The sequence below is a fragment of the Haemorhous mexicanus genome, chromosome 12 (assembly GCF_027477595.1).
Source record: "Haemorhous mexicanus isolate bHaeMex1 chromosome 12, bHaeMex1.pri, whole genome shotgun sequence".
Lineage (NCBI taxonomy): Eukaryota > Metazoa > Chordata > Aves > Passeriformes > Fringillidae > Haemorhous > Haemorhous mexicanus.
The window spans coordinates 15,272,219-15,290,382 of NC_082352.1; the positions used below are offsets into that span (position 1 = coordinate 15,272,219).

Below are 18,164 nucleotides of genomic sequence, written 5' to 3' on the forward strand. Positions count from 1 at the left end.
AGAGCAGGCATATAATTTGTGAGTGCTGTGGCGGCTTACCTACCAGTAAACATCATAAACCTTTTACATTAACTGATCTCTGTCCTAAAAGCCTTTTCTCACTGCCCTCACAGGAGGGCTATTTAGGACTGCACATTTTGGCCAGCTGGAAGCTTTTTTCTGACGTCTGGCCTAACTGAACACGCATCTCCTCGGTTTCCTGCTGCCTGTCTTAAGTTTCTGTATCTCTCCTGCCTCCATGGCAACATTTTCAGGCTGTCATGGAAGCATTGCTTTGCTCTCATTTTGCTCAGCTAACCATGACAGGCTCTTTGAACGTCTGGTTTTCTGTTCCCCTGGCCAGCCCTTTGCTGCATTCAGTGTGGTCAGAGGTCTCTTTCCTGTCAATGTACAATGAGCAGTATGCTCACCACTCCAGGCAGATCTTGTTAGAGGTTGTTATTAAAATGATCTGTTGGGGAATAGCTTTTCTGGTATATGATTCAATTTTATCTACCTTTCTTGTGGCTAGTAACACTCCAGTGGCTCTCTGGCTCGCCAGTGTACAGACAATAATGAGTTTTCTAAACAAAGCCTTTCCAAATTGCTGCAAAATTCCTGATTAATTCTTGGCAGTAATTTTTAATCAAACCTAGAGTGTGTGCTTTCGGTAGTCGGCAGAAAAGCAGAATCTTTCCAAGCTTTAGCCATTTCACCTTCCTTCAAAACACTGAGGCACAATCCTGGCTTTTTTCAGTATGAGAGAACTGGGAGAAATGCCCCCCAGGTTAGTGCACCAGTAAGGGCATGGTAATGCCTGTAGTGCTTTGGGGGGATACTTTCTTCTGGGCAAGGCTGTCCCCACTGTGTAGACACTCTGTGAATATTTCTGCAGCTCAGTTCCTCTTCCCAAAAGAGTGATGTGCAGTAGGTGTGAGAAGACTGCAAAATAATTTGATACAGTGATAATGTCAGCACACAGGAAAGTGGAGACTTACCCTAAAGCATTAATTAAATGTTTTGATGAAATGCTTGCAAAATACTTCATGAACATTCTTTAGATGAAAATTGCTGTAGGAATGTACAGCATTGTTAGAAAATAATTTCAGGTGATTGTATCTGCATCCTGTAGCAGTTGAAGTTCTCACTATGGAAGCAGGGCTTGAATGACAGCCAAGGCAGTAAAATCAGTATTATAGATACAAATTGCTGCAGACACATACAGACAGAGACAACTGAGATTCCTTCAGGACAAAAGACTCTCAATAATTTTTTTCAGCATTACGCAATCTATTCAATACCTTCTTTTTCTAGATAAATCTGATTTGGAGCATTCCCTGCAGCCTAATTGGCATGAATGTCCTCAGTGCTCAAATTAATTTTGTCCTAGTAGGGTAAACGTTTATCTCGAACTTGTCCAGCCAATGCAGCATTACAGGTTAAAACTCAAGTAATTTCTGCTGCTGTTAAATAACAGGCATTGCAGAAAGATAGATAAAATGGCCCCTTTTTGATAATCCTGTTTTCCATGTAAATCCAAACTAGGAAGGAGATTGTCTTAGATGAGAGCAAATTGGGAAGAGCTCTCAGGCTGTCTGAGCTCTCTTGTCTGCTTTGCAAAAAAAGAATCAGATTAATGAACGTAATCAGATTAAGGCTGAAGAAGGGAACATATCTGGGGGGCATCAGAACTCTGCTGATACCAACAAGCTATATGGAAAATCAACATTAAGGGCCTAACATTGCTCTGTAATTTAATTTAATGGCAGCAAATAATGGGTTTCAAAGAAGTCCTGAGTAGCGGCAAGAGGAGCCTGGACTTCCAGAGGGCAGAAAGACTTGAGTGAGCTGGTAAGTGGCTCTAAGACCCTGGGTTTGGGTGAATGTTGCTTGGCCTGATGGTGGCTTCCAGAGTCCTTTGGCACAGTGGCTCACAGCCAAGCAGTGTGGGCCCTCGTTGGGCACAGGGTTTGGTGCAGTTAAATCTGCCTCAAACCAAGTCTGCTCTCAGTATGCTGTGTTTTGTACAGAAAAACAATGCTGAAAAAAGGAGGATATACCTAGAACAGGCAGAGGCAGATATGGCCAAGATTCAGAAGTACAAGAATGAGAATGACAAAAAGGAGACATATCTGAAAAATGAGGGGAAACATGGTAAAAACAGAGTTAGAAAGAGGGCATAGAAGGGAAAATTATTTATAGCTCCCTAATGTTGATTTTCCCACTGCCTCCAGCAAACCAAGAGCAAGATGCACCATGCCAGTGCAGCAATGTACTGTGGGTCCTGACATGGCAGCACATCACGTGCTTGTCTCTGTAGAAGAGGCAGTTTAAACTTTCTAAGAGAAAGCATGAAAGAAATGAAAGTGTGAACTTGAGGGAGAAAGGGAGGTCAAGAACTTGATGGGAAAGACCCTTGTTATGGTTTCACTTCAGATCCATTTTCTATTTCTTCGGTGCCAACTGTATTTTTCAACAAATAAAACAGAATTGGATTTTTAAATTCTGCTGGTTGTTGCAGATTCCCAGCCTGTGCTAGCATCGCTGGGTTTCTGCTTTTACCTTGTTTGATTTTGAAGTTCTCAGAGACAGTTTTCTGGGGCAACAATGGTCTGTTTGATGCAAGATCTTCAAGATCAAAAAGGAAAGAGGAATATAAGAAGTAAGAAATCCAAGACCTGAAATGGGTGCTGCCCAGTTTTCTGAATTTTTGTTAATGTCTGGATGATTTGTTTAAGAATTGACAAGTTCTAATTGAGGTTTTGTCCCTGCTTGGGATATTTATAAATTATACCCCCATGTGTCCTTTTGGATCTATTAAGCTGAGAATGCATATTGTAGATGTGGCCTTTCAGCTAGGGCGTGTAAGGTCTCAACTCATCACTGCTTTCCTTGAATTTTTTTGGCATTCAATTGTCTTGGAAACATCTCTGGCTCTGTAATATATGGTTCACATCAGTTGCTGGGTTCAAACACCAATGCACAAACAGATCCATATGACAAGTTTGTTTTTATATTTGTTTTCATACACAGCAAAGCTAAAATTAAAAAGACAGATGGTGGGGTGTCTGTCTTCTTTCCTGTGTCTCCCACATTCTGCTGAATGGAGGTTTAGCATATCTCAAATAAGTATTTCCTCTTGGGAAGGGTAAGACAACTAGATATGAACAAAAAACCCTGAGGGGAGCTACTGGGTCATCACCCCTGGTTGCCATGAAAGAATGGCAAGGCAATGATGTGAGATGTGGAAAGGTCTGGTGTCAGTGGTAGGTGCTACAGGTCATCTCGCAGGGTCTGCACACTCCCAGGGGTTTGAATTGCACGGGAGCAGGTGACTCCAGCTGGTTCCTAGGTGATGCAAGAGGTGCAAATCCAGGCAGATCCCTTGTCAGCCACTGAAAAGTTGTGTGCATGTGTGTGAAATTTCTAGGCTTAATCTGCATTACAGTGTGTGTGTGCATGCGTGTAAGCTTTCTGCAGAGCTCTAGAGCATGTATGTCATGTGGGGTGAGGCCAGAAAAGCAGATGTCCTGACCATGCCCCTCCTACTCAGGGATTAGAGATGCTCAGGGGACAGCAGAGAGAAGCTGGGACAGACTTCCCTGACTCACTGCCAGAGACAGCAGCAGCTTCTGCAGGTTCAATAGGCCTCTGCTCTTTGGTCAAATAAAACCCTGCAGCTCCATTTCCAGCAACCATCCCCTTCTTTTGGTTAACAAGAGAGGAGGAGGATGGCCTATGCTGAGGAAGACAGGTAAGGTGCTGTGAAATAGGGGATGCACGGACATCCAAGCTGGATGGGGCTTACAAAATTACATCTTTTCTTCACCTTGTTTCCTTTCTACTGGGCACTCAATAAATGTCAGATAAAGGCTGCTCAGAAGTAAACATCTTATTACTGGAGAGCAATCTGGCCATCTGCCTGTGCAGGTGCTGGTATTATGAAATATGGCAGCGAGTAGGTGACCTTGGGAGAGGTTATGGGCCAGAAGAGGCAAATATCTCCTGTGGAGAGGCACAGACTGTGAATACTTATGGCCATGTGCCCCCAAACATAATGCTTTAGCTGTTTATTGGGATATGTCTGCTTTTCTACATAGATTTGCTTTCAGCCAACTTAGAAGCAAATAAGAGTGGGGTTTTTTTCATGCCATAAAAGATCTGTCACCGGTGACAGTCCTGTGTTTTGCAACAGATGTGTTTCTCCAGTGGATGACAGCAATCACAATAAAGGGGATTGTGTTTTCAGCTGATCCTGTGATTTAATCCAAAGCGATGCTACCGAGCACTATTATTAGGTGTGCATTGTTAGAGCAGCTAGAGGGGCCTTTGTGCTACATGTATTAATTCAAGCTGTCAAAAAGCTTGCTCAGGCCTTGTGCTCATGCAGTTCCACGCTGAACACTCTGCTGGGTGACCCATGGGTCAAACTCCCCCTTTGCTCCTGCTGAGCAGGTATCTCCCATGCATTCAGAAATTATCAGTGCTTGCCAGTCCCTTTGATGTCATCCGGAAGGTTTCTGAAAGCTAAATATTGCAAGCAGATTAATTTTGGCATCTCTGTGCTCTCAGCACTGGGGACAGCTCTGATGTGCCCAAAGCCTTTGGGATGGACAGGGCTCTGTCAGGCCCCTGTGCACTTGCTGGAGCTCCTTTCAGGCAAGGAAACATATGCAGCATGGGAGATTTACTTCTTTGGTTAAGCAGTATTTTAATATCTTCTGTTTAAAAGGAAAAAAATCCACTGTATCTTGGCATAGCTCAGTCAGTCCTGATGTCTTCAGCAGACATTGAATGGGTTCCATCCCACATTCCTAAAATTTCTGAGGATATAGGACTAATATCCATTCTTTAATGTTATTTTGCAATTGTTTATGCACTTAAAAAAAAAACAAACTGCAAACTGAAACAAGCAGTATTATGGTCATGAGGAAGAGTAGATCCTGGTGACCTTGTTCTTTTCTCATGCCTGCCACAGGTATGTCAAAACCTTGGGCGTTACATAAAAATTCTCTTGGTTCCCTTGAATTTCTAAACAAGGATTACAGTTATTCAACAGAGAAACTGGGGGGAATTGTTCATTAATATATGTAAAGCACTTCTAGAGCTTTTGTCTGGGAGGAAGTGATAACGTAGTCAAGTGTAGTCTTTATTAATGTCATTTTTACAGCTCCTGCTTATTTCAGGAGCTCATGATGCACTTAGAAAATTCAGTATGTGATGGTAAATAAACTCTCTTATTTCCAAACTTTTCCTTTGAAAAGTACTTCAGCTAAGTATGACTCTTCATTTTAATCTATGTGTATGGAAGTTATTTCTTCCCACTGGATTGCAAGTTTATGATATTTTTGGGTATTTTTGACATCACAGTTTGTAACTAGGACTGTAAGTTTGAGGTATCATATGCTGGGTAGAACTTAGAGTAGTAACTAGACAGTTAAGAGGATAAATGCTCACAGGAAACACCTGTGCAGTACCTACTGACCCTGTCAGTATAAAGAAAGAAAAAGCATATAATTGAGAACCTTTGTTTCAATATCTGGTACTTTAGTTGGAGGAACGAGTTGTACATGCACAGTCAAATCCTCTTAGTGGCCTGAGACCTCCTAGAGTGAGGAGCACCTCACCTCAGAAAGCTTTTCTGTCTATCCTCTAAGACTGCTGAGAGCAGCATCACAGCATTACTAAGATTTAAACCCCTTGAAAAAAGAGACTTGGTAAAAAAGAACCAAAAGAAACATTCCTGGATAGATAGTGACTGCTTATCAGCACCTCCAGTCAATTTTACATCACCTGCAACCTCACAGTATCTGATTTTCTCACCTCTCAATAGTCAGATCAACTTTTCATAGAGAGAACTGCTGCCCCTCCCTGTGGGTTCACTCCAGGACCCAGTCCTCTACCATGTACAGTCATTAATTCTACTCATCAATGGTAATGATTGAGTTGCTTCCAAGAACTGCTATTAGTACTCCTGCTTTTGAGGATAGTTTCCAATCAACCTTGATATTGACTTTCAGAAAGTGTCTGCATTGTCCTATTGGAAACAGGATTATAGGATTATTTTGCTATTGATTGTGTTTCAAAACTGTGATTAAGGCATCTGAACAGTGGGCTAAGAGGTTAAAAGCTGAACTCTTCTCCTTTCCCATGAGACAGATGTACAACAGGTACTGTAATGTCAACTTCTATCCCACCTTCAGGCAATGGGGCTCCCTGCTGGATAAGACTTTTTTTAACCAAGGTATTTGCCAAGTCTCCCTCTTGAATCACTTTAAACTCTGGAGCCAAAATTCCTGGTTTTCACTTGTTTTGATGGAGACTGATGTCATTGGGCCTCTTGGCTATGTCTGGGCCGCAGGTGTGATCCCATGCCCACTCTATGGGAGAGAAGAGGCTGAGTAAGATCTCCATGTTTATCTTTCTGTACTGAAGGCACGAGGTGTCGAGAGGGTGGGTGTCTGACATGTGGTACCAGCCTAGATGGAAGTAGTGGGAGCTGATGGCACTCAGCACTTACAGAGATTGGCTTCTCCATCTCTGTAGATGATGCTTGACCCATGTCTCAGAGGTTTACCTGAATCATTACCTGCTGCAGATGACAGTGTCTACTCCTTCATCAGCACAGCATTCCAGCTGTGTTGTTCAGGTGTCTTCAGAACTCCACACATTTTTATTTCCCCATCACAGGCTGGACATCCCCATGCACACTCATATAGGTTGGCATTTCCCAGTCTAATTGTGCTTTTCCCTTTCTTTCGGAACTCGGGAGAAACCAGAGCCCATCAGAAGCAGGAGTGGTTATGCCTTGTGACATTTCTGTGATCTGGGTATCATTAGCCATTCTTCATCTACAGAATGAAACCAGCCAAGGGGATTCAAATGATTTCCCTGTAGTCAGGGGTAAACTACATGAGATTAAAAGTGATGCATCTTCAATAATAGCAGTGAAGCTTCTATTATTATAGTCTTAATGAAATTTCTTTTTCTCTGCACCTTTTCAGGACTTTTATCCTTTGAAGCTTGTTCTTTGAATGGGCTGGTAAGTCTCCCTGACCTGTTCTCCTCCTGCAGAAACAGCTACGAGGTGTGTAAGGAAGCAGCAGACTGGTTGCGTGCCCGTGCTGCCCAGCGGCCCAGGATCGCCATCGTCTGCGGCTCTGGGCTGGGAGGTCTGGCTGACATGTTGGACAGCAGGACAGTCTTCTTGTATGAGGACATCCCTCACTTCCCACGGAGCTCAGGTGAGCACAACTCAGGCCATCAGCACCCCAGCCACCAGCAGCCTGCAGCAGAGCCTCACACAGGGATCACTCAAGTCTGCAAACCAGTCCCACACTGGTGAAATGTGTGTTCACAGTAAAGAACCATAAATATCATAGCACAGATATAGGTGTTTGTAGCCACAATTCTCTTTACAGAGAAAAGCAAAGCTCAATTTCCCAAGAATTTCTTCTGGGAAAGGTAGCAAGAAAACCTCAGAGAAGAAGGGAAAACAATTCTTATCTCTGCTTGCTGCTCCTGTTGTTTTGCACCTTTGGAATGCGTTATGGAGGTTGTTTATCCAAAGTGATTTGTCAATTAGATTCTGCTGAAGATTGTTTTGTTTCCTTGACAAATGGAAAAAGTTGCATTCTGACTGTTGAGAGACATGAGTTTTCTTTAGTATTCTTTAGTATTCTTTAGTATTCTTTATAATATAATTATTGTATAGTTGTACTATAGTATAATTTTAATAAGGTGAGCATTCAGCATTCCAAAGCCTTAGAGCCAGATGCCAATCATTTCCTTCATCGGGGGCCCTACTTTTTGGTAGGTATTTATTTATTTATTTGATTTCCAGCTCCTGCTTTTGCACTGCTTGGCCCTGCGGTAAAGCAAAATCATCAACTAACAGATCTCTCTAAAGTCAAATTCCTTGAGACCTGTAACTAAAATGACACTTTGTTAATTTCCAGTGTCAGGGCATGTTGGCAGATTGGTGTTTGGGGAGCTGAATGGACAGCCCTGTGTGTGCATGCAGGGGCGTTTCCACTCCTATGAAGGCTACTCTCTCAGCACGGTGAGTTCTCCTGAAGGAAAGCGTTCACCTAGGGGAGAGGTATTGTAAAAGCTGCAGAAGTGTCTGCTTGCCTTGCTGTCTAAATGCAGGATGTTAGCTCTTGCAATGAACTTACAGTGCTCTTGAAATGAGTCTTTCTTAGATTTCAGATCTGCCCCCAAAGAATAAAATTGGGAGCTCAAACCAAGAGGTAGTTGGCTTCTGCTGAGTGAAGGTGATGCTGCACAGCCACACAAATTGGCTGACCCTGCTACTCTCACAGAGGGAAATAGTTTATCATATAAGGCAGATTAATTTACATGCTTTAACTTAGTCAGTTCAATCATGATTTAAATCAGCAATGAGAAAACTTCAATAAGAATAATCTGTTTTAATCTTCTATTGCATTTGTATAGTTTACAGCTTTTTTTTCCCTAGAGAAAGTTCCCAGGCTACTGCAAGCTGCTATAACCTCCCAGCTAACATACTGGAATGTGTGGAGATTTATGTTACCTACCATGCACATATGTACTTTTCTGCTAGAAAACAACAATAATATTTATTTGTTGGCTCTTTTTTTAATTTGTATAGCTCTGTGATTTTCCTTTTTTGCATTGAGGTTGCTTGCATTTGGATATAAACCGTAATTTCTGGCGCGACCCAACTTCTTATAGAAAACCAGCTATTTTAAAATCACTCAATACAAAATTAGCTTTATCAAGACATGTTTGTCTATTAAAATTAACTTACTTCTTGAAGAAGTGGTGCCCATTACTAGGAAATGTTTTGCTCACAGTAGCATTTGATTGATAGCAGGTATCATCCAAATTCCTTTGTGACTCCTCAAAATCAAACTTCTCTAAATTTTTTTTCTCCAGCTCCCAACTGTTCCTTAGCTTTGGATTACTCTCCAAGTCCATGTGCATAAGTAGTTACTTCAATCAGTACAGTGGCTTGATCTCTGCAAGACCTTGGCAGTGAGCAAAAACTATCTGCATGTTCTTTCTGTACCACCTTTATTTGACCTTAGTGCAACTGTGGGAAATGTGGTCTTGGATTCTAATACAAGATTTTGTTTCATTGCAAGATTATGTTCAATTTGTTTTAAAAGCATTAACATTCTTTTTAAATTAGAGGAGTGCTTAAAATTGCAGAAAGTTGTTTTGTCTCCACATGTAGGCTCTTTGCATCCACAAATTGTGATGTTACAAATGCAGTAGCAGTGGCTGTGTGCTGACTGTGATACTCATTGCACATATGCTTTCTTGCAGGTCACCTTTCCCATCAGGGTGTTCTTTCTCCTGGGGGTGGAGATCTTGATTGTCACTAATGCTGCTGGAGGTCTGAATCCCCACTTCCAGGTGGGGGACATCATGTTCATAAGGGATCACATCAGCTTGTTTGGCTTGGGAGGGCAGAATCCCCTGCGTGGACCAAACGATGAGCGGTAAGAAGGCATTGGCTCTGCTGTTACCAGTTAATCCTTTCTCCCTTCAGCCATGGGCTGGGGCTGCCAGTTGTGTCTACTGACAAATATTTACTGAGATGCAGAGTTTGGCTCCAGGTAACCACAAGGGAAGAGTTACAGCAGTAGCTGTATGTGCTGTACCACCTGCCCTGCCTTCCTTTGGCTGTTGCTTACTTGTACAAGCCCACAAGGAGCTTACACACAAACCCCCAGAAGGTTTTGTTTTGTACAAGTAGGCTTCTGATCCTTCTCCTGACATGACCAGCTGTACCACCTGCTGAAGACACACACTGCTCCTCTTCTTATCAGCCCCTCTCTCTGTTGGTTCCTCTTAACTGAGCAATCAGTGAGCTGTGCTGTCTCCAGCCTGGGTTTATCAACAGCCATTTCTGGTGTGATGGAATTGGGTACAGCAGAGGCCAGGCAGTAAGTGGAGAGCAAAGCAAAGATGAAGCCTCTAAATCTCCTGATCACCACTGCTGTATCCAGGTCTTCAAACTGGAGTGCCTTTGTATTCACTGAAGGCATTGCTCTGATGAGAGGCAGTTGTCTTGGCAGCTTCTTCAGAGACCTTGAGATCTACAAGAGCCACCTTCTGCTGGCTGAACTGGGAAGTCAGGTTTCCTGTACTGGCTGTGCAGCAGAATCTTTTCCTTACTGAGAGTGCAGAGTGGAGCTTCTAACATATCCTCACCCCTGAACTACAGTTGCCACCAGATTTGGATTTGCTTTGAGCAGGATGCTGGACTAGATGACCTCAAGGTCCCATCCAAAATGAATTTATGATCCCAAAATCCTTCCAAGACACCATCAGACTGGTAAGGTGGAAGGCCCATCATGAAAAATGGACATGTTTGCAGGGCAGGCATCTGGATTGTCCTCAGATCTTTCCAGAGAGAAAGTTCTGCTGAGAGTAAGGTGTCCTGCCTGGTTTTCAGTTAGTTCCTTCCGGATGTAACAGCAGACCTGGCTCTTGCTTCTGAAAGAATCTGAAAGGGGCTGGCAGCTGCCTCAGGAGAAATAATCACTGTGCTGCTATTCCATGGCAGGAGGACAGTACCCATCTGAAGTGGAACATCTTTACATTTTTGTAGGTATTGCCGTGGGTTGAAGGAAAGTGATCAAAAGCAGAGAAGCTACATGTAGTGTTTAAAGCTCTCTGGGCTTGCATAATTGCTCTGGAGCAGGAGGAGAAACTCCAATCAAACAACTGCATCTGGACAGCATTCAAAGGCAGCATAGCTGCCTCATTGCCTCCCCAAAGCAGCTTCTTGGTGAAGACTGCAGTGCTCTGGGAGGTGACTTCTGTACTGCTGACCAAGGCATCAAAATGAGCAAAAGGTCTTTATGAATCAGGTTTCAAAGTATTGCAGAGATTTAGCTGAGCAAACTCCTAAAATCCTGTCCAGCTGAGCTACCAGGAAGGATTTATCTAAGCACAACAGAGCAAAACTAGAGGCAATGAAGTGATGTGGAAATAATATTTTTTTAATAAATTAGAGATTGGGCTTCTGCATTGCTGGCCATCCTTCAGAAAAGGGAAGCAATTTTCATGGTGATGAATACTTACTACCTTAGACCAGAAGGGGAAGTTTGTTTTTATTTATATAATATTTAGTGTTTATAAAAACAAAATAAGCCACCTACTGCCCTAAGCATTCAGCTGGAAGAACATGTAAACAAGCAGAAGATTTAATAGCATAAATGAGGGACCTGGTCCACTCCTACTGAACTGCATTGGTGAACATGGCTGGGAGTTTATTTTCCAGGTTTCCTCAGTGGCAGCATAACAATCTTTGCCATCTACTCCTGCAGGATTCACTCCAGCAGGATTCACTCCAGCAGGAGCAAGACTGAGCTGCTATTTTAAGACCAAAAGCAAGAGACCCAGTCTTGAAGCAGAAGATGAAAGCTACCTAATATATGGCCCTGGAGCTCCAAGATGTAAAGTAGCTGCCTGCTGTGATCAGCTTAAATGTAGGGACTGATGCTCCATCAGGCCAGGCTCAAACCTCCATCCAGGGACAGCCTGAGGGACTCTGTGCCTCAGAGCAGCAACTGTCTGGTGGGGAATGTTTAAAAGACATCATGAGCAGTTACTGAGGAGAGAGAGAATTGGCCATCAGTGCTCCCTAGAGACAGGAGCCCTTGAAAGATCATTCCAGAAGGGTTCCTGCAGAAGGGAAGTAGTGCCAGACCTTCCAACAGCCATAAGCTCTGTGTGCTGACAGTTTTGGATGACTAGATCTAGCAGGAATGTCACTCCCAGGTAGGTATCCCATTCCTGGAAGTGTTTAAGGTCAGGTGGGACAGGACTCTGAGCAACCTGTTCTAGCTGAAGATGTCCCTGCTCACTGCATGGGTTTTGATGAGATGGCCTTTGAAGGTCCCTTCCAACCATGATTGCTGGCAGAATTACCTGACGATAAGAGTGGAATGAGAGAGATTGCATCCATGACAGGTCTGGCCTTTTCTCTAAAGAATGACCATCCCTGGACTCTGATGGAGGGAGCAGTAGCACGATCACACAGCTGTGTCCTTTACTGCCTTTCAGGTTTGGAGTGAGGTTTCCCTGCATGTCAGATGCTTATGAACAAGATCTGCTCGGCCTGGCCATGGAGAGTGCACAGGAGCTGGGGTTCCTGAGCTTCACCAGGGAAGGAGTGTACTGCCTGCAGGCTGGGCCCAGCTACGAGACCATCGCTGAGTGCCGCCTGCTGCAGGCGCTGGGAGCTGATGCTGTGGGTGAGCTGCCAGGCTGGGCTGCCAGGGTTCTTTGAGCACATGGATTGAACAGTTAATTCTGCTCAAGGCTGACTTGCTTCAGTTTTTGACTCTCTAAGTCTCCTGGGGCGGGAGAAATGAGCTCTGTGTATTTCTGCTTCATTCTGCAGTGGCTTGGTGCAGCTCCTGGGAGGATCTGCACAAAGTCCCTGTGCTTACAGCTGAGTAGGACAGGGATCCCAGCACAACTTTGTGTTTATTTCCTAAACACAAAGTCTCCCATGCTCAGATGGCTCCACTTCAGGAGGACTGAGTGGGGCTCAATAAAAATGAAGTCTTTTTGTAGTATTTTTCTTTTAATTCTGACATTGTAAAGATTTTCACTGTGCTTTTTCTCTACAAACCAGCCTTCCTTATGAGTCTTGTTTAGGGATGGTAATCATGGATACCTTCCCAACTGTGTAAAAGAAAACTAAATGCCATGATCCATATGATTCCTCCAGCTATGATTCCTTCCATGACCCCTTACTCCTGGAAGTCTGTATATTAATACCTGCAGATTTGTTGTGTGTGAGGAAAGGAGCTCAGCTCCCCTCAAAGCCATTTTTATTTGCAATAGCTTTTTTAGCCAAGGAAGAGCCAAATGACACAGCACATCAGTACTGCCTTAGCAAGTTTGCAAGCAGTCTGACACATCTTGAGGAGGGAGCTGTGGCACAAGGATCAAATGCAGGAGGTTTATTGTGCTGAGCAGAGTTGTAACTGTAGTCTGCAGCTATTTGAGCCTTGTACATATCACAGCCTTTAACTATTACAGAGTTCAGACACAGAGCTGGGGGGAATGAGACAAGGGTGTGTGCTTAGAGGTAGGATTGTGCAGCCTTGGAGAGATCTTGTTTTGGTGTAAATCCTGACTCATTCTGGTCCTTTCTCTCCTCCTGTAGGCATGAGCACTGTCCCAGAGGTAATTGTAGCCAGGCATTGTGGTCTCCGAGTCCTTGGGATCTCCCTCATCACCAACAAAGCAGTGATGAGCTACAACAGCCAAGAGAAAGCCAACCACGAGGAAGTGCTGCGCATCTCAATGGTCCGGGCTGAAGCCCTACAGAAACTGGTCTCACACCTCCTTGGGAAACTGGGGGAAAGCGCAAACTCTCTATGACCTCCAGCCACTAATCCTTCATATCATAACGTGTGTGAGCACTACCAAGTGTTGGGGGAGAGCTGTTGGTGGGACGGTCCCTTTCTCTCCCAGTTTTAAATAGACCTTTTGATCTTTGTGCTTTATCTGAGCAGGTGCAGAGGTTCACTTTGAATTTTGCCAGGGTGATCCCCTCGTCAATAGCCAGAGACCAAAGCAGCTTACTGGCACTTCAACACATTCCCAAACCCCAGTGTCAGCAGAGCCCCAGAGACTGTGATCTCCAGCTGTCTCTCTTGGGACACTCTCCTGCCCCAAGTCTCTGCTCCCCATTGCACATAAGCCAGGTCAAGGGTTGGTCATGGGGCTTGGTGCCTGCTGGGAATGCTTTGGTAGGGCCTGATCTGAAGCCAGTGGAAGCCCACAAAAAGACTGAGTTTTGGATACATGAAATGGGCCAGGCTAAAGAGATCTGCCTGGAACAAGCTATGGTGCAGAGCAGGTGAATTTTGCAATCAATTTTGCAATTGATTTTACAGCTTGGAAAACCACTGCATTGCCATGGGGTTCTATGACCTTCCCCTCCCAGAAGGTCTCCCAGAAAGCCTACTCTTCCTCATCCTTGGAACTTCATGACCAGCTCAGAGCTCAGTAGCTGTTTGCTACAATGCAGCACATCCCCAGCACTCTTCACACCTCTCAATTCTGTTTCATTGCCCAATTTAGCAGGACATGAAAATTCAGCTCAGTACAAGGCATGGCTTACCATGTAAACATTGCCAAGCCGGAAACAGAATCCAGGTCTATCTCTCCCTGGTTTTGATCAGCTTCTGGATGTCTTGGAGATAGTGGCTTCAGCACTGCAGATTGGTTTCCTGTTGGTGCCCAAAGACAGAGAGATCTGTTTAATCTCATGTTTCACATGAGCTTTGCTACTGTCCCTGCAGCAGATTTTGGAGCAACAATGGTTTGTGGATTTTAGCAATGTGAAATTACAAAGGAATTATTTTGAAAAAGATATAATATTTTTCTGGGACATTTTTGGTCCGCTTACATAAAGCAAATGAACCAAACAGTGAGTAAAGGACAAACAGGAGAGGTTCTCCCTTACCAGTGTGCTGATGGTCTGTCAAGAAAGGGGGAACATTCACCAGAATGGTGCATTATTCATTGTTCCTCAAAGGTCAAGCTGAGCTGTGGATGCAGCTGGATGTGAAACAGTGACAGTAATTATTAGATAACCTTTTTCCCTTCATTTATCTTGTAGTTCTCTATAAAGCCCATCACTGTCATAGCTAAATGTTTTTAGTTGACTCAGTGGTCTGAACTGAAGACACCCAACCAGTCATGGAGAGCTCCCAACCTGCCTTCCTAAATTTAGCTGACCGGTTGTTTACCATTGACACTTGCCCTCTGTCACAGCCTTCAGCCTTCCATGACATTTCTTCCATTTTTTTTTTTCCAGAGGGGTATTTGCTTGAAGCCTTTCATGATGCAATTACTGGTGTCAGCTGCAGTATTCATGGTGCAGATGTTGCCACCAGGAGGAACAGTTGTGCTGTGAATGTTTTCCATTAAATAGTAGCACTTCAGGTGTAGGGGAGCTCTTGGGGTGGCCCCCTTGTCTTCTGCTGGGCAATGTCACCTGTGGTCAGCCCTGAGAAATATCTGCCCAGGCTGGTCTGGAGGATTTGTGGAAGGACAGGGATTAATTGCTTGTGCTTTCCAAGCAGATTCACTTGTTCAGCAGCTCCTGGCACTTGGAGGAGCCCTCAGAGACAGCAGCTCTTCCCGTTTTGTGGGTCTGACTGTCAGGACAGTCTCTGGGATCAGTTCTGGTGGTGATCTGCAAAGGGAGAGAGGCTCCAGCTCCTTTTTTCACAATGCTGTTCCCTTTCCAGATCAAGCAGGAGTGAAGTGCTTGTCAAGGGGGGCAGCATGAGCGGGGAAATATGAAAAGTGGCAGATGTGCAGAGCAAGAAGGAGCCACTTCTACCTGCTCCCTTTTCAGACTTGTCCCAGTATGAGCTTGTTACAGGGCAGGGAGAGAGCAGATAATTTCCCCTGCCTAGAAATGGTGCTTCACATTCATCTAATTAATACTTGGTAAATACAAAGTCTCTCAAGTGGGAGTGGAAGGCAGCTGTGCAGTTCGCTGTAGCTAGCAGCAGCCAGAGTAGCTAGGGCTGGGATTTAAGCAAACTCCATTAATTAATCAGAGTCAGGCTGGGCTGGGATGTGAAGGGAAGCATCCAAAAAAACCTGCTGTTGTGCTGGTACTTCTCAGGCAGGGTTTGAGATGATGAGGAGCTTGGCAGCAGCCTCTGCTTTCAGCAGGCCCTGTCTGCTCCTCTCTCCAGCTGCACCAGAGGCAGATACCATGCTCTTGTGTCTGAATACAGCTGAAATGCAACTTAAAATTGAACTTGAAAATCACCGTACAGCTAAATCTTCAGCAAATTATGTCTGATTAAAAAAAATTTAAAAAATCTAAATTGCATCTGAGCCCTTAAATAGTTTGGGGCTCTTCTTTCAGCTGGCCAGAGCTGGCTTAGATGGCCCAAACTTTGCATGAGCATCCCAATTTTTGTACCTGTCCATGATAAGAGGAAGATGCCCTGGGCACTTTGGAAAGGATCTTATTCATTTGCAGGTGAGAGGGGAAATACAAAACAGAGTGAGCTCATCTGGTTTTGGAGATACTTTTAATACAATTTTGGGTTCTTTTACTGCTGATGTATTCCAAAATTCTGAAATACTGTGATACAAGATGGGCAAGACATGGGGAAGGAACTGTGAGGAAATAAAACATGCTGTGATCCTGAAAACTCTGTTTTTGTTTGCTGTGCCAATGCCACTGGTTAGAAAGAAGGGAAGTGCTTAACTGCTTCCCCTACATCCAACTGCCATCCATCCAGGCTGGAGGGTAACCCTGGGAAACCCCACAGAACCACATCCCTGGGGGACCAGAACTCAAGCTCAGGAATAAGCAGGACCAACATTTGACCAGCACTTGGCACAGGTATTTCTTACTGATCCCACTAGGCTGACAAACTTACGGAAAAAATGCCAAGAACCAAAGTACCTTGACTTAACTTCTGAGCAGCTGGGAAGTGCAATGGGCTGTGGTAATGCCAGAGCAGCAAGTCATCTATGCTGGAAGCAGGACACAGATCCCTTCATGCTCTGCCTTTAGTGTAGTGCTTTTGGTGGTTTCTGGCAATATCCACGGCTGAAATGACAACCTTAAGTTTCTTCATTCCTGTACTCTGTGCCACTTACCTGCTTCTGAAGTCCAGGGCATTGTGTTCATAGGGATAAACTGAAAGATGCATGAAAAGCTAAGACACCTGGCAAGGGGTAAAAGAGCCCCAAATGACATGATGATGATCCTTGCTGTCTCAGTGCTGTGGTTGGCAGTGAGCCCAGGTCCTGCCTGATTAGGGAATGCCACCAGCACAGGCTGTCCCATGTGGCTGTACCCGTGGCAAAGGGACACCTGGAACACCTGTGTCAGTGCAGGACAGAGCTGGCACAGCTCCTCCTTTACTCACTCACAGCCATGGACTCATGAGCCAGTCTGTCGCATCCTCTGTGCCAGCCTTTTCTTTTTCCTTGCTCATCAGTCCAGAGAAAACTTTCCAGATCACAGGGTCCTGCTGTTTCCAGTCCCCTGGAGAAGACAGAGGTGTTACATTGATGCCTTCATGTGAGATTCATATAAAAGTGTGAGGCCAAGAGGAGAAACCTCTGCCACAGCCCTTGGCTGGACCATATCATGAGTATTTAAATAGAGATCTCTGCTATTATCTGAGAAACAACCCTGTGACCCAAAAAATCTGATGGTGTGATTCATCCTGTTTCCTTTGCAAGCCTCGGTTTCCCACTTCTTCTTTTTATTTTTTTCTTCACATGAGGTTTACCTTTTGTATTCTTTCCTGTTTAAAAGTAAATCAGAAAGCTTTTAAAAACCTGTGCTGTCTCAGCTCAGCAGCAAGCGTGTGCCTTGCCTTCAAGTTATCAAATTTCCCTTAGATGTTTCTCTTTATTGAAAACCTGAAGTTGAATTAAGGGGATTCTGCTATAGTGGTGTGTTGTTTGGGGTTTTTTTCCAAAAGCTTTAGGTCTTCACTACAAGGATTTCATTTGGAGGAAAGAACTAAACTCTCCCCTGCTGTGCTGAATGTGCAGAGCAGGGGGAAGTGATGTGGGTCATGGCAGTGGGTTGATCTCAGAGTGTTGCTGAATTAAGTGCTGGCTCTGTAAGCAGCATGATGGTCTCTTCTTTCCAAAATCTGATGGCATATTCAGATTGAATCATAGACTGTCCTGAGTTGGACCCACGAGGAACATCAAGTCCAACTCCTGGCATTGCACAGGACATCCCAAGAATCCCATAATGTGTTGATGTGATGGATCCCATCATCCTTGAGAGTGTTGTCCAAATGCTTCCTAAACTCTGTCAGGGTTGGTGCTGTGACTACTGTGACCCTTTCTCTGGGTGAAGAACCTTTTCCTGATATCCAGCCTAGGTGGTGGGACAGGGGTGAAGGCTGGAGGAAACCATCTAGCCTTTTCTCCTGCAGAAGGGACATCCCAGTGCCTGAACATCCATGTGGGAGATGGCTTCAAACAGCAGCACAACTACCCCTTGCTTTCCTTTCCTGAAGCTTCACAGCCCTCTCTAAAAGTCTTTCTCAATTTTAGCAAATCCTTTCCTACAGCAATGAGCCCCTCTTGCACCACCAGCTGCTTCAGAGAGGCAGCCTGGAGAAGCATTTCCCCAGAGAAGGGAGGGAGTACACCTGGAG

At 44.4% G+C, this 18,164-nt stretch overlaps 1 protein-coding gene across 1 annotated transcript; it reads left to right on the forward strand.

Annotated features, from left to right (window-relative positions):
* The first annotated feature begins 3,710 nt into the window (after positions 1 to 3,710).
* Positions 3,711 to 16,181, forward strand: LOC132332950 (purine nucleoside phosphorylase-like). Its single transcript, XM_059857687.1, has 6 exons — positions 3,711 to 3,733; positions 7,054 to 7,223; positions 7,938 to 8,041; positions 9,292 to 9,467; positions 12,043 to 12,233; positions 13,157 to 16,181. The coding sequence occupies exons 1-6, from the start codon at positions 3,711 to 3,713 to the stop codon at positions 13,372 to 13,374; spliced, it is 882 nt and encodes a 293-aa protein (XP_059713670.1). The 3' UTR covers positions 13,375 to 16,181.
* The last annotated feature ends 1,983 nt before the right edge of the window (positions 16,182 to 18,164 follow it).

Excerpts from the sequence above, each read along its gene's own strand:
- LOC132332950 (XM_059857687.1), top strand. The coding sequence starts at position 3,711 with ATGGCCTATGCTGAGGAAGACAG. Across the intron at positions 9,468-12,042 it reads CGTGGACCAAACGATGAGCG|GTTTGGAGTGAGGTTTCCCT; the intron begins GTAAGAAGGCAT and ends ACTGCCTTTCAG. Across the intron at positions 12,234-13,156 it reads GCTGGGAGCTGATGCTGTGG|GCATGAGCACTGTCCCAGAG; the intron begins GTGAGCTGCCAG and ends CTCCTCCTGTAG.